General features: G+C 36.5%; 1 protein-coding gene across 1 annotated transcript; it reads right to left on the bottom strand.

The window, feature by feature from the left end:
* Nucleotides 1–426: 426 nt before the first annotated feature.
* SEC63 (SEC63 homolog, protein translocation regulator) lies at nt 427–17,710 on the bottom strand (the record flags this gene model as incomplete). The annotated part of the gene is made up of 10 exons (XM_010707536.2): nt 427–1,751; nt 2,815–2,947; nt 5,603–5,697; nt 7,024–7,132; nt 9,785–9,835; nt 10,578–10,636; nt 12,549–12,610; nt 13,755–13,867; nt 16,649–16,763; nt 17,583–17,710. Coding segments are annotated over 10 exons (1,050 nt in total), but the record flags the coding sequence as incomplete, so codon positions are not given.
* Between the last annotated feature and the right edge of the window lie 8,061 nt (nt 17,711–25,771).

Genomic DNA, 25,771 nt, shown 5'->3' with positions numbered 1-25,771 from the left:
CAGAGCTCAGCGCTGCCCCTCTGCTCCATGTGAGAAGCTGCAGCTGCCATGAGGGCTCCCTTCAGCTCCTGTGCTCCAGGCTGAGCAAACCCAGAGTCTTCAGCTGCTCCCCATACATGGAAGTCTTACCCTGCAGACCCTTCACCATCTTTGTAACCCTCCTTCAGATGCTTTCTAATAGCTTTATGTCGTTTTTATATCATGGTGCTCAAACCTGCACCCAGCACCGGAGATGTGGCCGCACAGCACAGAGCAGAGCAGGACAAGCCCTCACTCACCCAGTGGCAGTGCTGGGCCGGGTGCCCCCAGGGTACAGTTGGCCCTTAGGGCTGCCAGGGCACACTGCTGCCTCACGTTCTGCTTGCCACCAACCACAACCCCCAGATCCTTTTTCACAGGACCCCTCTGCAGTCTCTCATCCCCCATTCTGTACATATATCCAGAGTTGCCTTGTCTCCTTGCTCTTGTTGAAGTCCATGCAGTTGGTTTTCCAATGTTAAACCCATAGTGGAGGCACTTCTGCAGCATTGTTATGGTGCTTGTCCAAAGAAGCTTCTCAAAAACATATCCACTACCTATGAACATCTAATAATCACCAGTAAATAAAATGCTACAAGAAGTTACACAATGAAAAATACAGCTACTGTTTCTTTCTAGGTTTCAAGTTTGGTCTCCAGCAGTCTCAGAGAATGTTAAAGACAGAGATTAAAAAAATAGAAATACACTTGTTCAATTACTTTTTTTTTTTTTAGGTATAGTAAAACAGCATTTTACTGTTCACATCCTCTCTCACTTTACTGGATTACAGAACACCATTTCCACAGTGCTCGCAACAGTGCTGGGGAAGATCTTTCCTCAAACCCTTGGAAAGCCTTTGTTAAGAGGCTGTTAACATTTGTTAAATGAGTTTTGGCCCAGTAAAGACCAGCTAATTAGTACTGCTTGATAGACAATGAAATAGTCATAGATTAAGCATTAAAAATGCCCTGCTTACATTTGTTGTGATAACGGAAAAAGACGTAAGTCCTTACTCTGCAAATAAACCTTTTCAGCATAATTCCCTTTTTATAGTAAAAACACAAAAGCTTATGTAATATATTTTGATTATATTTTTTTAACAATAATTTTAGCAAAGAACCTGTCATTAAAAATTCAGGAAAAAAAGTCTACGTAGAAGGCAAAACAACTTAAGTAAGAGAAACAAAGAAATTCAAGCAACACAAGAACAAAGAAATGACGGCAATAAACAAGTCAAAAAACAAGTTATGCACATTACAGGAGAGAAAGAACTATAAAAGAATGCAATTTAAAGATGGATGAATACAATATATCTTATACTAAGTGCTTTGATACTAAAAAATGGATCTGATCTTCAAGAAAAGGATTTTTTAAAGCATTCAAGGAGAAGCTTTTGCAAAAATTGTAAAAACTAAAAGCAGAACTCAGATACCCAAGATTTCAGAGCAGGAATTGAAAGAAACACAAGCATTTCAGCCTTCAAAGTAGAGAACTCTTTCATTACAGTGGGGAAAAAAAGTGCATTTAGGCATTTCTAAATATCACTGATTAAGTTTTCCACAAAAACCACAGACTCTTTTTGAAGTTCTGCAATGAAGAATGATATTTACTGTCTTTAATTATACAGTTTCTTTCCCTACCTTCACGGCTTCGAGCCATTATTATTAGTTGGCAAATCACATTAATCATTTCTTGAAGTAGTGCAGGACTCTTTTTCAGGATAAACTGCTGATCTGCAAAACAAAACTTGCTGCAATTACATTGCACTTCTATTATGAAAAAAGTGGATAGTTTACATGAAATGGGCATTTAATTGTGCAGTTTTCATTTGTATTCATTCTTGTATTTCTGAAAAAATACCACTTTATTCTCACTGAAGTATCTATAATATTCCTTAGCAAAACAGGAAAGAACAACTGCTAAGAAGGAACAAAAATTTTATAGACAAGACAAGCAGCTTCCATACAAAGTACTTATTAGATAAAACAAAAAAGCAATGGGATGTCACAGACAATTTATCCTGTAGGTAATCTCGTGTTTTTAAAAGTGGGATTTTAAAGTGAAGCACCAATCTGGGGATAAAACAGCATGATTTGTAAAGCACTATCTGGTTATAAATAAAGAATGATGAGGTTTTAAGAACAATCAATATCTCAATAGCAAGGAAGGGGAGGGATTTTTAGTGGAGATTTAAATTGATCAAATTTTCTTTTTTGTTTTCAAAAGAGAAAATGAACCAAAAAACCTTTATTGTTTGTTTTAATTTTGAATTAAAATACAGAATATCTCAAGCTTACTGGTCAGCCTTAGAAAGCACTAGTGTCATGGCTTAAAGGAAAGTGAAACATTTCTAAATAAATGTATCTGAATGTTCACAAGCATGAAGAACTATAAAATAGAAAACTGAAGCTCATATGTAATTGATATTCTAAAGTTTTAATTTCATCTCTCATGCTTTATATAATGGGAGCTTGTCCTTATTTTCTTTGCTCTGAGAAAGAAAGATACTTTATATGTCAAATCGCTTTTTGTCTATTACAAAGAAAAAAAACATTTTAATGAAGTCACTTTTGCAGCCAAGAAGCATTAGTGATGAGGATACTAGTACTACTGGGCTATCAAGAGAATGATAAAATGCTAAGTAAATGTTTTAAAGGATAATTCAAATTGAAAAACAAAGTGTCCTATATATAAATTATTCAGCAGAAATCCATGCAACTTTTTAATGGATTTATGAGCATTGTAGCAAGCAATTTGTTGTTCCAACAGTGTCTGATTAGACAGGGACATCATTACCTTCTTCAAGGGTGTCAGGAACTTTCATCCTGGCAAGATGAGTCAACAATAGAACTCTGGCTTTCAGGCTGTAAGGGCAGGTAAGTGGAGGTTCATTCTTCTTTAAATTTATGCCACCAATTTCTCTGATTAGCTAAAAAAAAAAAAAAATTAAACAAATGGCTAATTTCAGTGCCAAAAAAAAAAAACCAAATGTGAGGAGATTATTTTACAAGGAGAAAAATGTTACATTCATACATGCAACTTTCAAGTAATTTTTCCCTGAAATGATCTGTATAGATGAACATTGGCCCTTTTTTTTTAATAATACAGCTCCAAAAAGTCAAAAGTTATTTTTCATTGTCTTGTTTCAATTGTGGAGGGAGGAGGAGAAGAGATCTGCATGCAAAAAACTTGCCTTCAGTGAGCACTGAGTAAATTTATATTGCTTGCTCAGTATTTTAAGAATCTGATATTATTGTCAAGAGTTACAAAATTCAGCCATATTGCTAATTGTTTATACTACGCTGAGTATGCACCAGTAACAGCATCACCTTGAGACTCTTCACTCATCTAAGATCCAGCCAGCTTCCTCAGAAATACTCTCAAATATCACAGAAAGAAGGAGGTTTATAAGCCTAAATTCTCTGAAGGCTGAAGATCAAGTACTTTAACTTAATTACAAATTGCCTGCACTTGGAAAAGGCACAGTGTTCTTTATTCAGGATGACCTAACTTGATCCTGATCGGACCAAGATGCACAGTTCAAACAGGTCTCTCACCTGAGTTTGCTGAAGACCCTGGAGAGAGAGGCTGCAAAGCTGAGTAACTGAAGTTCATAGTTATAAGAATCAAGACAACCCAGAAGCTTCACTTTTTAGGTCAAGTCACCTGAGGAGAGATTGAGGTTCCAAAATCTCTGTCCACAAAGGGAAGTTAAGATATCAACAGGCAGGCTACACTGACATTTAACTAGACTTTTCCTACACTTGTAGGAAAAAAAAAAAAAAAAAGATCTTTAAACAAGAAGTTCCTTATAAACACATTCTGGTGTAACACACCAGTTCAAGAGAGTAAAACTCTGATAAGAAATGTTTTACAAAAAGTGTCAATATCGGGTTTATGAAAAAAGGTGAAATAAAAATAGGAACAATGACAATGGCCCAAAAAGCAGAATGCACTATCAAAAATGATTAGCAATATCTTTCTACGTTGATACTTCAGAGACTTGTATTGGCATATACTAAGAAATAAAGAACACAGATGACACTGATGACTGGAGCTTTAGAAATCAAACAAAATTCAGGAGCATAAAACGTAAGGTTGACAACTGCATAGTAACAAGAATTAAGGCTTGAAGATTACATTAATCCACCCAAGTGAAACAGTTGTGGAGAACAGTAAGCTTAATGTTATGCCCCACTGAAATGCAGGGAATCCAACTAAGGCACTGCTGAGACCTAACATGGAATACTGTGGGAAGTTCAGGTCAGCCAAAGTGAAAAGTAATGTAAAATTTAAAAATATATCAGTGAACAGTACCCTGTTCAGCACACAGCAGGATGAGGGAAACGAGTTGCCCATTAGGAAAGTGTGTTGAAAGACAGCAGCTGTCCTAGTTTAACAAAATGAAGGCAAACAGCTTATTGTTTCTGTTTATAAATGCATTAAGGATATGCACAGCAAGAATAACTTAAACTCAAGAATGATGATGACAAAAACTACAGATACAAATTTGTCACAAACAAGACTGCTAACCACTAGAACAGCAAGTTCTGGAACAGGAGGCTTGACTGTCTTTTAAATGAAAAATGACCAAATGTAAAGGGCTCGCACAATGCCAGTGTTTGCAACAGCACAGGAGAAGCCTTGATGATCAAGATGATCTTCCCCAGCCACATGCTCTCAAGTAAAATGCCAGCTAGAAAAAAAAAAAAAAAAGGAACCACCTAACCATACTTCCAGCTCCTTCTCAAAGTCTACAAGAGAAGATGAAGAATTTGTAAGAGATGAGGACAGTTAAGTAAGGAGATATCTTAGTCTATTTTATTTGTGTTTAGAGTATGAAAACATGTTTATGACTTGAAAATCTCACTGTGTGCATGCAAAGTTTAAATCAGCACGACTACTCTCCCTCATTTTGCAAACCCAAACTATTTTTAAGTGGAGCGTTTTGTGTACTGTGCTTTAAACCAAAGTGCCAGTCTCTGATAAATAATATTTCCTAATCTTTGCTAGCAATCTTTATTTGTCACAGTACGTATTACAGTATCTTTGCTAGGAAGACAGAATGGAAATGAAAAAAGGCAACCAGAAGGGAATTGATATTCATGGATGAATCTTTATAATATTTCAAGATATTATTACTTCAGACAAGATCATGATTTTATTTCAATATTAACATATTTAACCAAATCTGTGCTACTGATTTAACTGGTTTTAGTTCTAAATACTATCTAAGGAACTATCAAACAGCAATCATGTCTTTATACAGATACACAAAGTGTCTAAGGACTGATACTTAAATTCGTTATTTAGTCCACTGCTCCTCCAAAAGCAATCCAATAGGTTGTATACTAAATCAATTCTATCAGTATTAAGCTTTACAATCAGTTAACGTTATATATTTTTTTCTAATTCTAAATCAAGTCTAGCTTTTAATTCGTATTTCTGAAAAGGTACAGATGCAATCTCAACAAAGTTAACGCCTTGAGAACTTGAATTCCACCAAATGGTCGAACAAGTGTGCCATTTCCCTCTTCCCTTGAAGGGGTCAGTTAGTTATAAAACCTCTCTCAGTGTAACTAACCTGTGGTATCTGAACGTTGTCTGCTGGTCTGCTCGTAGCATCTTTATTGTACTGAGGATCAAATTCGGATGCTCCTGCTAAAACCATGATAAGCCCTGCAAACATTGTGGGAGGTATACAGAAAAAAATATCAGTAATATCCTATGCTACTGAGTGATGTGTTCAGAAGTTTCAGCCACAAAAGTTAATTCTACTCTTTCCCCAAAAACTATGAATATTCATGTTCTCTATTTATTGGATCAGTTTATACTGTTACAGAGCAAAGCTGGCATGAGCAAATGCCTGGCACAAAGTATCTGAGATAACTCAAGACTCCATTTTGCATGGTATCAAACAATAAATGTCTTCACAGAACCATAGCTAGGTTTCATTAGAACTGGCAGACATCACTGCACTGCAATTTGATCATTACTACATGCTCTCAGAATCGCTTGCCTCAGCAATATATATGTTTGAGGCTGCATATGTGTATACCAGGGGCAAAATAAGAGGAAAAATTTTAACTCCATTTTCTGTTCAAGTGACATTGAGAATTCACCATTCTTTTTCCTTTTAATGATTAGAAGAGCAGTTCAATAAAAACCCCTGCAAACAAATCCCGTGAAGATAATGCATTGGTCCTTCTCTTGCAGAAAATACGATTAGGAAAATCCATAGGACCCCAAAATATCTTTCATTATCTAATTAAGATTAAAAATCAGCCAAATTGGATAGTCTAGACAGCTTTCTGCCCATAATTGTATCAGACACCTCTGCCATAGCAAACAAGAGAAAATCTAACTTGTCATTTGCTCCAGTTACTGTAACTTTTTCAACTACAGTTATTCAAGCTTCATTCTTAAATTTTCACCAAGTTCTTCTCTGAGCAAGTCAGAGTTACTTTGCCAGTTGCAGTGCTCAGTGAGTTCCACCTACTAACAAGTAAACAAGTTCTCTGAGCATTAGCTGCCATTTTTGTTTCAATTATTATTTACTTCCTGAGCAGAGTGTAACAAAAAGCTTTAAACACATCTAAATATTTCTCTACTATTTGAGCTTCACAGCTGTAGATCTTACAGAAAACGAGTCTTATAAACTCATTTGTCTGAAAAAATAACTAAAACAAACCAACTCATGCAGATGTGTCTCACTGTTTCCCTAGCCCAGTTTGACTAGTTCAACTTTAGTCTTGAGTTTTGGCACTGATACCTCACCAGCGTGAAGTTCATAACCAAGCAAAAGCAAAGCAAATTCACTATGTGATTTAAGTCAGCTCTCTAGAAAATTTTCTTCACCTGCAAAAAAATGAAGTTTGAAGAAACACTCTGAAAGAACCAGAAACAGCACTTTAATGTAACAAAAGCTTACAAAGCAAAAGGATTTTAACACCAACTGACATTTCCAGACGAACACATCAGGATGTCAAGACGCCTTTTACTTACGTTTCATGTCCATATTCCGTGTTTTATAGACAAAGTATGTATATATTTGAGTTGTCCGAATGAGAATCTGATCTCCACTATATCGTATCGATCGGTACCACCAGGAACCCTGAAACATTTTGTATGAACAACACAGTGTCAACCACAATGGAGTATCAAAATAGTTACACAAGATCATCTCATACCTGTTCATAGGTAGCCTATACCTCACACACACACACACACACACACACACACACACACACACACACACACACACACACACACACACAAGAGACTAAGCCTAAACAATTTTTCTTACATTAAGGTCAAATGAAGTTCAGAAAGAAGAAAGAAAAAAATCCTCTTCAAAACAAACTTTAAACATGCATCAATGTATTCATCTGAGAGATTCTGAAGCTAAAAACTTCTGGATGATTTTTAGCCTAGAGATTCCCCCTAGCATGTGCACTTACACACACATATACACGGTTTCTTTATTTATGGTGTTATTTTAGTGAATCCACAGAAATTACCAGTTACAAAGAAAGTAGTATGGTGCAACAGCATTCAAATCAAATTCAATTTAGGCTGATTATGGCCTAAACCAAGACCTAAAAGGGAATTTTCATTCTGAATTATTTTTCTGCAAATTCTCTTGAAGTCACCCAATTAGAATATGCTTTTCAGAAGGGGAATTTAGAGTGGTTTAAATTGCATCCTCAATGGCATGGGGAGGCCCATCTTCTGCTAGAGGAGTTTGGAGGTAACCCAGCACCAGCCTAAGCCATACCCCCTTTAAGACAACCAAAGCTTTTTCCCAAAACCTTCAGAAACACTCCAGTAATTCCCTCATAAGCAGTACACCAGTGACTTCAAATTACAGAACTCACTGAACAGCGTCCATAATTTTAAGAAAAGTGGCATGGAAGAGTATAAGATGCAATGTGTTCATTAAAATTCTCTCTGTAAACAAAGCTCACTAACCTGAGAAAAACATCCAAGATAAATCTCCATCTGGTGTAAAGTTTATCATGAGTGAAAAGTAGCAAGCAATGAAGTAGTAATCAATGGTTACTACTATTAATTTAGTAGGCAATAGCATTAACTCCCATTGCACAGTGAGGACTCTGCAATTTACTTAATTATTTGGAAAACATTCTCCTCATAAAAAGTGTGTTCATTTGCTGGTTTTGAATAAATTAACTTTCATTCTTCCATGAATAGATGAACCTTCACACAGAAGAATACAGAACTTCTAAAAAGTTTTTCTATAGAATAATTTGTATTATAATCCCAAGGATCTCCAAGTTTTTTGTCAAATTAAGTACAGGTACAGGAAGCAAAACATTAACAAAGTCTACATGAATGAGACTGCCCTAAAAGTCCTAACTGCTTTTGGAGAAGTAGTTTATTATCTCACCTCACATATGAAAGCAGAACATTATTTAAACACTTTGGTCAACAGAAGCCTATAAAGAACTGCATATCAGTATTTTCCCTTCATACATCTGGATTCAAAGGGCGAACTAGCCTTTCTTTATTTAAGATGCCTATCACGGATATGAAATGACTACACCGTAGTTAACTGTGGCTTCTTTACTGATTCATAAAAGAGAAACAGCCCTATTAAAGGCATGAATCATTTTATATGTCTACTTTAGAATTAAATGATAAAATAGCTTGCTCCATAAAAATGTCTGTTCCTCTTCACCGACTATAAAAGAAATTTAAAATGACAAGTTTGAATGCAGAAGTCTACATCTGGTACAGAGACAAGAAGAGGCAGATTGTTTTTTGATCCTGCTCAGGACATTTTTTTCACAACAACAGAACGGATGTTTACTTTCACTTGAGCTATGATAAACCTGGTATAAATAATTAAAAGTACACATGTACAAAAAAAGCATCAACTCATGCCAACTGAAACCCAAAAAGAAAAGAAAGATGCGTAGGTAGACATCTTACGCTGCATTTTAGACTCCTTACTCAACTCCTCGTTGAAAACAGTGTATCTGAAATTTATTACACTAGATCCTCAGTGACACAGAAACACTCCCTAGCACAAGGGAAAATGACAAGCTGATGTCCTGTACACAAAGACATGAGCAGTTCTCAATAGACCAGCAGAATTTCTCAAATGAAAATCTTTTCCCAAAGAGAAGGAAGGTTTAGGAATTCTGAGTCTGAGAGTCATCTTCTGAGGACAAGGGACAATGGTCAGAAGCGATACCAGAGACCTGAAATATCACTCATCTTGCAATTGATTCCTCACACAAAGAAATGTTAAGAGCAGACATTTCAGAGTGTACGGAAGATAAACAACAATTAAAACTATGAAAATAAAGGCAGTCAGGAGAAGCCAAAAAGACAACTTGTTCCACAAATAGAAATAATTCCCGTACCAACAGCTAAAAACATCTTTGTCTTGGCTCTATTGTAACACTACTGAATAAACTCTCATTTCATCAAATGATATTAATTATCTTGTGACACATGACTGAAAGGACAAGATAAATTACCTAACCCAATTTCTTACTCTTGTGATTATCTGCTGTTTTCCTAACAGTCAGTCCCCTTCAATCACAGCTCTGCATTATTATTTTTTCTTAATAAACACTACAGCAACTGTACTTTTTCCATAAGAGAACACTCACTTTAAAAAACTGAAGCTCTCTCTCACCATGAAAAGAAAGAATGAGCAAGTCCACTAATGTCCGAGCAAGCTTTGTTCACAGCTTGTTTAAAGAGGGTAGAATATAAATCAGATAATAACGCTTACCACAACAACAGGAAGAATAACCATAAATGCTAGTCCGTACACAAGCAAAACCTAGGAAAAAAAAAGAAGAAATCACATTAGGAACTTCAGTTTCTTAATACCACTCTTGTTTATCTCATAATAAGATCAAGCAGCATTACCACAAACCTACTACAAGTTAAAATAATCTTATTGCATAGCAGTTATTTCTGAAGAACAACTTAAAAGTAATACAATCTGCTGAGTAGAGTTTGAATAAGGAGTATTTGTTTAGCTAAGTAACTATTTAAGCCATCCATTTAAGTCTTCGGTGGGTTTATTTAATTATTACAGAGTTGGTAACTAAATTGTGATGCAGTGGACAGAGATGATAAATGTATAAGGAGCAAGGAGGCAAGCTGAGTATGTTGCAGGAACAAACGTAATGGAAAGAACAATCATATAGACACTAAGATTACAGCATCTATAGCAAATCAAATGGAACTACAGAAATCCAGCAAGCAGAAACAATTGTGTACGTGTTTTCTCACCACAGCAAACACGTGCTTCGCAGCAAGGGTGACCACAGCATCACTTAATTATCACTGCAATTAAATCCTTCAAAGCACATTAATGGTCTACTCTCAAAGGTTAGATTTAAGCTACTCTGTTACTTTTGACTCACAGAACTTGCTTCAGAGACACATTTGGACCAGAATGTCAGCATTGACATTCTACATGTTTGACTCAAACGTAGAATTAAGCACAGGCACATGATTTAAGGTGAATGCTTGAAAAGTCATCTTAAAATATCAACCTAAGTAAGCTGACTCACCAAAATTGAATTTTTCTGATCCACAATCCAAGCTGGCAAAGCTATACCAAAGCTTGTAGCTGCAGGATGAAAGAAAAGAAATTCACTCTATAATATTGAGGAAATATTTTTAAATCATGTTAAGTCTACTAAAAAAAAAATAAATCACTCATGTTTATTATAAAGTAAAATTCTAACAAATTTCACTAAACAAAAACACAAATTAGAAATATACACAAGTATGCAATGACATTATAAGCACATCTGAAATCCCAATGATTTTATCTTAGCATTTTGCAATGAGACAGACATGCAAGATTTATTAACATGAAAGGAAAGATTTTGCAGGTAGAAAGGCTTATAAGCTCAGCCTCATAGAGCTTTCCACAGCATAAATATAGATCAGTAAACACATAAATTGAAGAAAGAAAGAAAGAAAAAAAAAAACAGCAAAACCCCACAATTTTAATGATTTCCAGGACCCCCATCTATCGTATAAAAAATAAATTAAAAAAAAAATCATTTCCTCACTACCAGCAGTGAGTTACATCACCTTGAATTAGGACAGACTAGGAGCTTCTATGTACTTAGAAATTACTGATAGTGTTTCCAATAGGTTCTGACAGCCATTCATTCAGATAACCAGTTATTATGCACAAGTCTAACGCAACTTTTAAGAAGTCCTCAGATGGAAACTACAATTTATCAATTTATCAAAAATTGTGCTGATGATGACAGCATTTCTGAAGCAAGATCTTACTTATATTTTGCATCAAGAGGGACAGTCCTCCCACTTGCTTGATAAGTAAACAAACTAGTTAGAAACTGAAAGAAATGCCCTATGTAGTAAAACACAGCTACCACTTAAGTCCATGAGAAACACCTTTATCAGTGTATGATTCAGTTGATTTTCTTGAAGAGAAAGACTGTTTCCTTGACATACACTCAGGGGCTGTTTTATTTTCTTCTAAAGTGAATATCCCATACTGACAGATATAATTCGAGAGAAGATTTTCCATCTTTCCCTCATGCATTAAACTGTTTACTCATTTACTGCTGGCCATAACTCTTTCTATGCAGATATGCAGTATGACTTAGTCCTTCAAACTGCACGGCACCAAAAACTAGACCTCCAATCTGTGGAGATCTGTCTAATTAAATCGAAGGTTTCCTTTTTGCTCACAATGAGTATTAGAAGCAGCTAGAAATATGTAATACTCTTCCTCGCACTTAGTACCCAACTGTTACAAGGACATTATGCAAGTGACTTATGGAATTGTAAATAGAAGAGGAAAATCTCATATTGATTCAGTTTGGTTCACCTAATCCATAGTTTTAATAGACCATCATCAGGATAATTCCCATGAAACTACCTACCTAGGAACAATATGCCATCATAGGGATAATCACCAGGATTCCTCTTATCTCTACGCCAGTGGCAGATGCACTCAAACAGTACAACTTCCAGCAAATGGGAGGCAGATGTATATACAGTATTTATCTAAATACACACACATCCTCACATATATCTCATCAAAAGATGTCTACTGCCTTATGGCTAGCAATTTATTTTTACACACATTGATAGTATGTGTTTATAAATACAAAAAAAAAAGTTTAAAATGACAAGTTTCTGAAGACTAATGGACTGTTTTCTGCTTATAACTCCTTTTAATACTGGCAATTCACTATAAGTACTTAATGAAAGTGGTGTATTAATAATGAAGAAAAAAAAATCTTCTGTTTTTTCTAATAAAAAGTTAAAGAAACTTAAAATAAACTCTATTCTGACTTTTCACTCCTCCCACCACCACACCAGTGCCAGTTTTACATGCAAAGAATTGATCAAACGTATCTTGAAATCTAAGGAAAAATATATTCCATATATGCTAAGATTGAAGTGCTTCTCAAGTGAACAAGTATTACAAATCTTAATAAATTCAAAACTTAACGAACAGAAATGACAGCACTTTTGTCATTCATAGTTGTTACCTTGTGGTCCATCTGGATTCCCAAATTCTTCCCAATTTTTTCGTGATTCTTCATCAGTCAAGCTAGTTTCAAGAAGAAATACTAAGTTAATAGAGAAGTTAAGAAATTTCTTTAAGTCATTAGCATAAGGAAACTTTAAAATGTGGCATTTTACTTTCTTTCAGAGATGGTTTGATAAACTAAAAAACTTTTATTGATTATATAAAATCTGAAAAACAATGTTGCTGTATTCCCTTATGATACCCAGGCAATTTTTTTTCTTAGCACTCTGAAAGTAAAAGAAATCAGACATAAAAGGGTGCACTCTCTTACAGAAAAAGAGAATGATCACATTTCACTTTTGTGAGATTGACTGCTCACTCTCAAGAAAAAGCACCTTTCAATGCCAGTTTATAGTACAGCAAGCTTCAAAGACAACAAAGGTTGAAGAAGGTATCTTTTGGAGGCAAGAAGGTAAATATTTAAGATGAGTTGATAATGCAGAAGTTGTTTGTATGGGCTTCTATTCCCTTACTCTAGACTTTTAGCCCTGATAGCACATTTGTTTGGTTATCTGTTGTTATATCTTTCCTTTCTGAAAGTATCTAGTTTCATATCAATGAAGGCAGATCTTACCATTCCTATGCCTATTCTATACTGACCTTTTTTTGCCAACAGATTATCTCAAGAAGAATCCCTGTTACTACAAGAAAATAGGAAGTTTCTGCTTTAGGAAACACCACTGCACATTTGCTATACAGAAGACTGTCAGAAAAGAAATCCAGTGAGTCAGAAATCTCCTACTCATTTTTAAGTCTCATCCTTATTAACAAGCATAACTATTGAGCATGTATTCTTTTCAGACAACAGGGCCAAGGAACTCTGGTGTCATTTTCTTTAAGATACGCCTCTGTCACCATTGTTGCACACGTATAAAAACTGTACTCACCAAGCATTTGATTGCTAGTTTGCAAAATATAAAGGTGAGATTTTTCAGGAGTTCAGACAGCAGTATGATAGTCTTCTATTGAAGAGATTCCATAGTGATGCAGTGGTTTAAAAGCAGAAAGAAATAACAGGCATGCATGGAATCTAGTCACATTTTGACTTATTTTGTTCTGTTCATCATATATCCAAAAACATATTCTCTGGCTGCTTAGGTCACCCTTGTTATTACCTTACAGGTTTAATCCTTCCAGTGTTTTTACAGGCAGAAAACAAACTTACGCCGCATATGCCTTAGCAATCCTCATGAACATAACTTCATCTCCTCCTTTATCTGGATGGTATTTTAGTGACAATGCTCGGTACTGCTTCTTGATTTCTGATATACTTGCTCCCTTAAAAAGGAAAGTTTTATGTTATTAATAAATATTGTAAATCAAATCCATTATTCTATATCTGTATTCTAAAGCATATCATGCGATATTCTTCTGAATCACTCATGTTTAAAGAATTATGTTATAACGTGATATGATCATGAAACTACATATGTATCTAGTAGAAACACTATTAAAGTGTTTTTCTAATAACATTTATATAATCATTTTACCATTAAATCAAGTTACAAGCCAGAGGCTAACAAAAAGATATTCAGATAATTGAATATCGTTTGTTTCTTTTTTCCTGTGTTACTTGCTCATCCATTTATATTTAAAAATAAGGCTTTTATATCAGTTTAAAATTCTGATCTTTCCCTGAACATACTGAAGAACACAAAGAATTCTTAATTTGCAGTAATCCTCTATTGAAGCAGAGTTCATAAATCAAGTATGAAGGTTCACTTGCAGCTTGCAAGTCTTGTCTATCACAAGAACAATTTATAGCCCTGCTACTTAAGACTGCCTTTGACTAGAAATATCCTATCCACAAATTATTTCAAACTTCTCAAATAAAGGGAATACATTCCTTATAGCTGAGAAAAAGATTCTCCCACCGCACAATGCTAGATGCCACCAGCACAATCCCACGTACACTAACTTTCAGGTTGGGTTGGGAAGTTCATTAGCCAAGTAAACTCACACAATTTTAACGCAAGTGCAGATAAAGTTTTTCCACTAAGTTCTTTAAGTTCCACAGAACCATCACCGACAGAGCGCTTCAACACCTGGTGGTCTAGCAGGCTGAAGCGTTTAATAAGCATACAAGAAGTTACTTTAAAATGATTACACTGTTTTAACAAATTTAAGCCAGAAATTAACCTACCCTAAGGCTTCATTTGCTATGTTACTTCACATCTTTTTATACAATGTATCTATTATTTTCCACTGCTATTTTAACAGTATGCCTGCCTCATTTGCAGTGCAGGATGAATTTAATCTGCAATAAATCAGACTGAGTAAGAACAGTCATTTCAAGACTATACAAAAAGTGTCAAGATGAGCAGCACAAGCTGGAAAGTGCAAAAATACAAAAGTGGATGTGAGTGCAAAGAAGACAATTATTGCACACTAGTTTTCAAGTGCTTGCATCTTCAACCCTTTCATCAATTTTTAGGAAACAAAGTTCATTTTATTTGGTTTTGTCGACTTATTTTTTGTTTCTTCTTTTTTTTTTTTCTCTTTTAACCACACCAACGTTTTCATTACGTAATAACACTTCAACAACTGTATCATACATCAGCAGGGCTGGCAATGACTCTAATGGTTCTACATGGATTGAAGGAGAAGGTGGCTGTAAACTTTCACACAGGCTGAATCAAGAAGTTTTTCAAAGGGATGTAACAGACATTCTCTGATAGCATAAAAACAACAAACACCACCATGTTCTGAAATCTTCAATTCTACTAAGCAATTCTACTTCAACTGATGCATCTTCATACTCATCTCTTCATCCATCTTTTAACATCTCTAGTTTTAATTCAACTTTCCTTTTGCTCTACCTATGTACACAGAGCATTCCAGTCTCGGTTTCTTCATCTGAATAAGATGCATGTGTCTTGATTAAGCTAATAAATTTCTTTAATAAACATCACATTAGAATTCAGTACATACTCACCTTTTCCTCCCTCAGCGTTGTATAAATTTGCTAAAGAATACAAAAGAAAACCCACTAATGACCTACTCCCTTGTCAGCTTTGTTTAACCAAAGCTAACCCAGAAATAGGGATATGGATTTGATGGGTGGACCACTCGATAGATAAGAAATTGGTTGAAAGGCCACAGACAGAAGGTGGTGATTAATGGCTCTATGTCTAGGTGGAGGCCGGTAAAGAGCAGCATCCCACAGGGGTTTGTCTTGGGACCGGTGCTCTTTAACATCTTTATCAATGACACTGATGATGGAATCAAGTGCACCCTCAGCAAGTTTGCTGATGACACCAAGCTGAGTGGTGCAAGGAAAGGATGCCATTCAGAGGGACCTTGATAGCCTTGAAAGGTGGGCCTGGGTGAACCTAATAAGGTTCAGCACAGCAAAGTGCAAGGTTTTGCACTTGGGCCGGAGGAATCCCAGGCATCCATACAGAGTGGAAGGAGCGGACCTTGAGAGTAGCCCTGCAGAGAAGGATCTGAGGGTCCGATGGATGAAAAGCTTAACATGAGCCAGCAGTGTGCTCTTGCAGCTCAAAAAGCAAATGGTGTCCTGGGTTCCATCAGAAGAGAGGTGGCCAGCAGGGACAGGGAGGTGATTGTCCCCCTCTACTCTGCTCTTGTGAGGTCATTTGAATTTTGAAGGTATTAGATGCAAAAGTCAGAATATCTAATGACAGACTTTACAATGAACAACTGGAAGAGGGTAGATTTAGACTAAATATTAGCAAGAAATTCTTTGCTGTGAGAGTGGTGAAATACTGGAACAAGTTGCTCAGAGAGGTTTTGGATTCCACTTCACTGGAGGTATTCAAGTCCAGACTGGATGGGGCTTTGAGCTACCTGGTCTAGAGGGAGGTGTCCCTGCCTATAGCAGGGGGTTGGAACTAGATGATCTTAAGGGACCGTTGCAACCCAAACCATTCTATGATTCTATGAACAACAGATGTCAGAGAAGAACAAAATCATGAGATACGTTCACCAAAGTTACCTTATTAAAAAAAACGAATCAAATTCAGCATCTAGACACAAAACACTAGACAAAGCATAGAATTACAGTAATATACACTACTGAAAAATGCTGTTACTTACAGGATCCAAATGTAGAACCTCATAAGGGTTATATTCTTGATACTCTCGGTCCGTTTTGGAAACCTTGTATGCAAGAAACAAAAATAATGCCCATCCAGCAAGGAGGATTATTTTCCTGTTTGGAAGAAAGAATTTTTAACAGGTACAAATCCACTAGGTCTAGTGTAACTTTCAAGATAAAATGTAAAGCCATCTGTTATCAGTCTACAAGGCACAATATTAACATAGCAAGAAATATTACAGAAATTTTAAAGCAGGTATGAGTATATGAGTATGAGTGATAACAGCACCTTCGGCAAAGATGAGACACTTGATTTAATAAGAAAAAAACAAAACAAAACAAAAAACAGGCAAGTCACTATCAACAAAGCCTTTCCATTCTTTAGCTGTCTGTCTTCAGCAGTACACAATAGCATTTTGTTATTTCCTAAAGATGATTTTAATCTCATCCTAGACGTAGACAAGTGTTATTTTAAAAAAAGGTGAAAAAGATATATAACAGAAGGTAAAATATTGAGAGTAAGAAACTAAGAACTGAAGGATACAAAGACTTCAGCTTTGAATATACCTGTTCTTTACTATTGTGTATTTGAACACATATGCTTACGTATTAAATATTTAAATCAAAATATGTTGCTAGCACCACTAATTTCTGTGAGGGAGGAACTTCATTTAAAAAAAACAATAAATGCACTGTCTACATATTTATTAGCACTGAGGCTTATAGTTTCATTTAACAGGTATTTTACAAAGGACAAGGCATTCATCATTATTTCAAGCACTACCAGATAATGATTAAGTGTTATTCAAACACAGGAAATTACAAACATCTTGTACAAAACAACCACAATGCAATTAATTCCAGACATATTTTTGTAAAAGTAAGATAAAGGAATTGCTTTAGTGGAAAGTCATGCAAATGAAACACACTTACTTTACTGTAGGAATTATGTTTTGTTGTGGTTTTAAAAGTCGCAAGCGATACCACAAGCACCTTCCATATACATTTCTTATATTCTTTAATCGAATTTGCTCTGTGGAAAATAACAAAAAGGATTCTGATTAATCAATCTGGCAAAAATAGAATCATAGGAAGGATCCATAAAGATCACTGAGTTCAGCTTTTGGCTCCACACAGAGCAACCTAAGTGTTAAATCTCCCATTGACAAGCGTCAAGTTGACCGAACGTTTAACACTGACAGGTTTGGGACCATGAGCACTTCTCACTTGCTCACTTCATCCTTCAGAAGGCAGTGGAAGGTCATTTTAAGGAATAACAAAAAATCCAAAAACAGTGGAAGAAATAATGCTTTTGACCCACACAAATGATTCTCTACCTTCAACAACCACAAGAAGTTACTCTAGATTATGCTCCATGACCTAAAAGGAATCCTTATATTTTTCAATTGCCATATTTTTCAGTTGTTATCACTTCTGAATACAGACTTTGCTTCTCTAATATGCACCTGCAATTTCTTCTGCCATTTTATAGTCAACTCCAGTGAGTCTCCCATTTCAGTATACCATCTACTGTGTATGAAAAGAAGAGCAGAACTGTTTTTATGCAACTAAAGAAAAAGGCTAGATGAACAACTAATTCCTCAGTTTAAATTATGATGCATTTCCCAATTTCTTTACAACACTTGTTTCATCACTGCTTTCATTTAGGCTTTTCCTACTGGGGCTGTGGAAGAAGATCATTTGTAAACCATGTAGTTCAGTATGAGCACATGCATTAAAAACAAGCCAGCCCACATTTCCTTCCATCTCCTTTCAGGACAGGACAGGATTAGGAAGAAATTGTCACCATCGCCATGACAAAACACGGAAGCTATTTCCAGTAACATAATTTAATTGCATTTCTGCATTCATCAAGACTGGGTTATACTTGGTCAAAGAACTCTTTCACACCAAAAAAATAAAAGTAAATTGGTGAAAAGCTTGTACAGAATTTCTGTAAACACTGAAATTATATATTTAAAAGTGACTTTAATCTTGTTTAAGTAATTTACCCATCTAGAGGCTGTGCAGTCTGACCTGCAATGCTTCTCAAGTACAGGCAGAGGACACTGTACCTGACCAGCAAATGAACAAGAGCACTTTTGAGATCAAAGGAGAAAGAATTAAGAGGGAAATCTTCCTCTAGTCTCAACACATTGGTGATGAATATAAAGTAATTAAATTAGCTACTTTGAGTTTGAGAATTATGTAAATGCAGGAATTATACTAACAACTTTGATCCATAGCACAAGACAATCACATGCTAAGCAAGTCTTAAATCTGAACTCCACACTTTTAACAACGTGATGGCCTCATCTTAATTAAAATAGAGGTAATGACACAAGGAAACATTTTTCTTTGGGAAAAAAAAAAAATCCTAAAAGGTCGTTGCAGGAAGACAATGCTGATCCCTGCTTTCTTATTCTGAAGTTATTTTGTCTGTTGCATAGTAACCCATCATAGTAAGGAGATAGCACAGGAACCTACTTCAATTTGTAAGCATTCCGTTGAAATGAAGTATTCAGAAACTTTAATTCCAGAAAGCAAAGTATCTGGGGCCAGAAAAACATGATCCAGATCAGACGTGAGTACAGGACTATAGCTTAAACTTTGGCAGATTTGGCAGAAAGAAAGCAGAAACGCAGCCAATACCTGATCAGCCACAAGAGGCACACAGTAACACCTAACTACACAAATAGATCAATTTATTCTGAACTACTTAATTCTGTAGAGTGTATCTTCCCAGAGACTCCATATGATAACAAACAGCTTGATAAGATTCCTTCTGAAGACTTAGTTGTCCTATCATCCCCAAAGATGGAGAGATGGAGACACAGAAAAAGATAATTCAATCCTGACTGAATTGTCTGATCCAACTCTTAGAGAGCTCCCAAACAAGCTTCTAGGCTTGTCTCACTTATTTCTGTAAGCTACACACACACTTCAGGATTCCATGATTCTCCTGAGTTGCAAGGACTGTTCCCATATTTAAAATAGTCCCTAAAGTGAAACTCACTAAATAAAAAAGATGCAGTCAATAATTGGTTGAGTAACTGCCCAATCTGTTTCACCTTGCTGTTGAGTAAGGAAGACACTGCAAGGAAAAATTCAGATGGCAATGAATACAGGGTTAAAATGCAACACTGACTTTCTAAAGGTAGATACCAACCTAGTTTGGCAATTTCTCTTTTTTTTTTCTTTTTAAGATAAGAACTGTGGGATATCTCCTCCAGTGGTTCAGAACTGGATTCATCACAACTAGATGGGAGCATATAGTTACCTAAAATTAAACTAGATTTTTAATGCAAAGCTGAGGGACGTGACCAGCACATAGAGCTGGCATATCAAAAAGCTGATGGTATTAGACTACAGAGACAATTAAATAATGTTGACCAAAGAACTCTGCTACAGAAGAGGTAGGAAAATGGTCTACAGATTTCAAATGGTCACTGGGAAACAATGTGATGCTTTTACTGAAGTCACCTAAATCACCTCCCTAACAGAAGACAAGCATTCGTTTTAGAAATCTTTTATTCCAAATATTGTCTATAATCCTGTTTGTGCAGTGCTGAAGCAGGATGAAGCCAACCGTTCAATGGAAACCCACTGTCTGAGATCAGCTAACCGACCCAATCCACAGCACATCCCTGCAGGCATTTCTGCAGCACAACTGAGGGACGCTGCTGCTTGGTAACTGTCTTAGCTGACCATGTTGCTTGGAGAAATACATAGAACTAATGTGTTGTATTTGGAGAAATAGAAAGTGATGAAGAGAACTTGGAGAGGGCCTAAAGGTAAGAAGGCTCACTTTACTTAATCCTGTAAAATTAAGCCTAACAGGATGAGACTCCTTCTAATGTTTTTGCTAAGATGCTTTCAACAAGATGCTCTGCCTTGTCTTGAAAAATCTGTGCTGTACTGTGACACAGTGCCCCAGATCCCACATCTGCCTGCTGTCCAGCCCTGACAAGTGCCAGATGATCCTCTCCTCTTTTCTTTGTCTCCATTCTCCCTGCAAGAACAGCCAATATCATTCATCTTACTGAGCCAAAAAGCTTCCAAAATGCCCACAGAGGAATACACCATAGAGGTGTAAAAAAAGAAAATAAATACATAAACAGTAATTATGTGAGGTAAATTAGAGTTGGCACTAGGTCAAATAAAAACTGATCACAGGATAAACGAGGCTAGAAACTAAAGGTGTTTTGTAGTGACCAGAGAACTGAGGTTTTGGAACAGCCTTATAGTAACCCCCACAGGAATAATATTTTGTGAACAATTTGAAAACAGCATCAAGAAAAATGAGGCAATTGGTAAGAGCAAAAATTAAGCCCTTTCGAAGGATAAACATGATGCCTAAGGCAGTTAGAGAGTCCCTGGCAACGATGTCTTGGAAAAGCAATGCTGCACAGGGGGACTCCTTCAGATTAATACAAAACTAAGACACGATGCTAAGCAGCCACTGCATCTTACATAAGCATGTGAACAACTCTGGATCAAATCTAATTACAATTGATTAAACCCTATCAGAGCAAAAATACATCCTTAACTTCTTTACAATCTTAGGATTGCAATGGTCTCATTTGATTAACAACACACAAGGCTACAGGGCATTAAAGAGATGAATGATTGTTTATAGTTATCTGTCTGGAGCATAAAGAGAGAATCAAATCTTTCCCAAGCTGAAGCAAGTCTAGACCATGCAAATTATTTCCTGCTATCCCTAGGCACTCCTTCTGATAAAATTGTCATGGTTTTATGATTTTTGGTTGTCGGTATTCCACATCATACCATCATGTAATGCACTGGGGGTTTGACTGTTGATGCTCAAGTTCCAGGCGCCTGTCTGGAGGAGAAGAGGAGCTACGTTCCCCAGGGGGCTTTGTAGTCAGCAAGGAGATATAACTTCTGGCAAGGTCACCTGACGTTCTCTTCTTCGCCTGCTCTTCTTCATTAACTCAACTGGACTGCACTTCTCACCTCAGCGTTGTGGTGAGGCCTACCCACCTTTCAGACACACACACTCTCTCTCATTATATTTTGATTTATTAGCTTACTTTCTGATACCATATTTAGTAAATTAGTTTGTGTCACCTCAGATCGTTGCTGCTGTTTTCAATTATTTTGGGGTTCCCTGTTTCACTTTTCTGGAGGCACGGATCCACAAATCCCTCCACCCCGCTAGTCACGAAACCGGGCCGAACCAGCCCGTAAAGTGTTGACAAAAATTAATCAGTAACACACATTAACTTATGGAATTCAAAAGCAGGCAACTGCTTGAGATAAGGAAAGAAGAAGAAAGACAGCAGGTGCCCCAGTTTAGGCAAAAGCTATTGGTGAAACATCATCCTGAGTAGCAAGTATGTTATATTACTGTTGTATTTTGGAAAAATAGAATTCCTATTTATTCAGAGACAACCTGTGTGATTGCACCCAAGAAAATACTTACCCAGTTAGGAAGAAACATGTTGCAGAAGAAAAAAAAAATTCTAGCTAGAGCCTGAATACAAGACAATCACTTTCTTATCAAAAACAACAGCTTCCCCTAACGAGCAAGCTGCAGTGGATAAATCAGGTTTTTGGGGTTCGGTTGTTTTTTTTGTTGTTGTTTGTTTTTTGTTTTTGGTTTTGGTTTGTTTTTTTTTTTTTTGCTATGCCTTCCTCTTCCAAGGACCTCTCTTTCACTCAAGTGGAATTGCCATAACACAGAACTGGCACGCTGCCACAGCAATATCCTGCAGACCCCAAGCATGCAGGAATAAGTATACTTTACAGCAAAGCTTTACTCTGAGCAGCATGCAGTAGGAATTGTACTTTATTTCGGTTTTAACTCTGGAATCCTTGCTGTCAGGGAAAAAAATCCAGAGTTGGTCAAAAAGGTCTGTTTCCTCTTGCTCCAGAAAGTGACACTCCACAAAAGCGTAAGAGCACTTCACGCACTGTGCTTTGACATGGGATTACTGGGAGACAAGTTGGGGGGAACTGCTTTTTCTCTGGTCAAAAGAAACTTCTCATTTGATGAGTAAACTCATTAACAATAGAACATCTCTCCTAAAATAGTATTAGAGAGCCTTCAAAAGCAAAGGCATAATGCATCTGCGAGTTTCTGAAATTATCTCACTAACAATAATCTCTGTATCAAGGTATTGCTAAAGCACCCCTTTTAGACAAGGATAAAGAATGCCAGTTCATTTCTACAAGTGATCCAGGAAAGCATCCCACAACTCCGCCATTTCCTTCCAAATAGTTTCAGATGCATCTAAAGTTCCTGAGACTCATGTGCAATCTTTCGTCAAAAAAAAAAAAATACAATTTCTTCTTTCACTGGCTTTTCAGAAGTGCCTATTATAGTATCTTACTGTGTATGGACATCCAGCTAAACCTGTATCTTAATACACTCCTTAGGTTTTCAAGAAATTAAAGAGTTCCTGGGACAAAAAGCAATCCGAGGGCCATCTCTTTCATATACTCGGAAACAGCTAATCACATTCTCTAACAATACTAATTGGTATTTTAATCAGCTGGCTCAACACTGTCTAAAATCTTTATGTTAATGAAAACAGAATCAGACCCTAGCACAGTTAGGCTATTGGTAACTACATGAAAAAAGCACAGTTTATTTGTACATTAATCTGCTTAGTAGATCTTTGGAGAAAGACTTTTTCTTCCTTTAAGACAGATGTTCATTTGGCTACTACATACCTTAACAGGACAATGACTAGAGATCATTGGTCAATAGACTCAAGATACAGCCAACTGTATCTTGAAACCAAACAGGCATGCAATGCCTGAACAAGCAGCTCAAAGCCATTATTAAAATAGAGAAAGAGAAAAAAGGCTTGATCTTTGGTCTATTTCTTTTATTTGATGACTAAAGCTTCTCCTTTTTACATTCCAGACAACAATAAAGACACTCAGTAGAGTGTTCTTTACTAAAGAATTAACTCTGTCCTATTTTGTCAGAACTTATGTACTCTCCTTGAATAACCAAGTGTTCAGAGAGAGTGATTTCAGGATAAGTAAAGCAGATGTGTCAAAATTTTCTAGGTGGGTAACCGAGACCACAGAGTTCTTGAGTATCACAGAAGCCCTGAGCACATAAGGCTCAAAGAGACCCTGAGGTCACTGCTCACAGCAGGGTCAAGAAAAGCAGGTTGCTCAGTATCTTGGCTGTAGGCCTTCCAATATCTTCAAGTACAGAGATCTTTCTGGACAACCTGTTCCAGTGTTTGATCATCTCACAGTGGAAAAACAAATAGAACAAAAAAAAAAAAACAAAAAACAAAAAAAAACCAACCTCTCTCACATCTATCTCAATATCTACCTATTCCCCCATCACAGGCAGGGTGAGGAACAAGGGCAAACAAACACAAAGAAGCCAACCACAGGCTGGATTCACAGGTTCCATAGCTCATATACAGGCTGAGATGTAGGCCACAGACAAGTCTGACTTAGTCATACATTTCTGATGCTCATACCCCCACTCCCATACCTTGCTTTCCAGTACATATCTCCCCTCCCACTGCACTATACAATTGCAAAGTCTTTGACTTCCCACACAAATATCATCTTCAAAATCCAAGGCTTGCTGTTTTACCACAGTGTGACCAATGCCTCAGTGCTGATGACGGACAGTACAGACATGCTCCTACCAATAGGATACAAAGAACACTAGCTATGTGGTCACTGCTGGGCAGCTAGCAAGCATTTCTGTTGACAAAAAGATTTGACGCATACGTTGGTATAAATTTATGAATCATGTTAAAAGCAGTCCTACAGAAAGGATGTACTACTGCTGTGGGCAATGACAACATCACCCAGTAACTTAGTTATGGTAAGACATAAAAAGAAAGATCTAAGATCCGAGTTGACTTTGAGAAAACACCATAAAGTAATAGAATTATATCAGGACTGCTACAGATTTGTTATATTAGCAATAACCAGATAACCTAAACTATCATTTTAGAAATATTTTGTCTTACTCCATTCTGGCAATGGAGCAGAAATGGTTGTCACTTTTCTACTGTTTGAAGTGCTTGAGAAGTTTTATTTACTTGGTTTTGAAAGTTCAGGAGGCTTCATTTCATCCCTCAGAATGCTTGGCAAATCAAGTCTTTTTAGACCTAATCTTTAAGGTTCTAAAAGCTCCAACAAGTGACTCCAAAGAAAACGTAAGATAGATTTCTCTCATTTCAACCTCTTGAAGAATGAGGACACAACACATTTATTGGAGATGTTATATTACAGATGTAAGTCCAGAAAAGAGGGATGAGAAGGATGTACACGTGGAATTGTACAGAAAAGTTTTAATCATCAGAATCTTGTTTTGGCTGCAACAAACAGGTTTGCTTTAAGGAAAAAAATTGTAAGTAGTAACATTAACAGCTTCGTTTTATGTCTAAAGCACGTAACAACAAATTATCAATGTTTAAGACAATCAAAAACTAACACAAAATTAATATGCAGAACAAATCAGTTTAAGGGCTTGCCATGATTCCACCTCAAATAACAGGAAGAATAGAAGTACATTCTAGCCACCTGTGTGCCCTTTATATCTTTAGGCTGGTTAGAAAAGCAAAGGCAGGAAGTCTAAAATACAGCTCCAGTGGACATTCAAAAAAACCCAGCAAATAAGATTGGGTGCATATGAAACGTTCTGCAACCAGATGTAGACGATTTATGCAAAGGTGAACACTGCCAAGGTTTCACAAGAAAATAGCACCTTACAATAAGGAACAGGGTAACAGACTAGAGCTCTGCAGACTAGAAGATACCATGATCACTCCAAAGACATTTTTGCAAAATGTATTTTTAGTGTGTCATCTCCTTCTATCCTTACCACAGAAATCTGCACTTCCAGCAGAATACACACAGAGATACAAGTAATGCATGTAGCATAAGTGTCTCAATAAAGGTTACAAGGTTATGACCCAAGTGCATAGAGCTCCTATGAGGTAAACCTGTCCCATTAAATCAGAGTAACAGGGCTCAGCATAAACACTGCTCTTGAGAGCTTTTGAGTTTGCTGTTTAAGTGTTAGCATTCTCTTCGTGGAGCACTAAAAGGCCACCACTTTGTTCAAGAGCTAATCACCAGCCCTTAAGGCAGGCTACGTACACAGG

The sequence above is a fragment of the Meleagris gallopavo genome, chromosome 2 (assembly GCF_000146605.3).
Source record: "Meleagris gallopavo isolate NT-WF06-2002-E0010 breed Aviagen turkey brand Nicholas breeding stock chromosome 2, Turkey_5.1, whole genome shotgun sequence".
Classification (NCBI taxonomy): domain Eukaryota; kingdom Metazoa; phylum Chordata; class Aves; order Galliformes; family Phasianidae; genus Meleagris; species Meleagris gallopavo.
The sequence above is the reverse complement of the archived record's forward strand: the minus strand, read 5'-3'. Positions and strand labels throughout refer to the sequence as shown.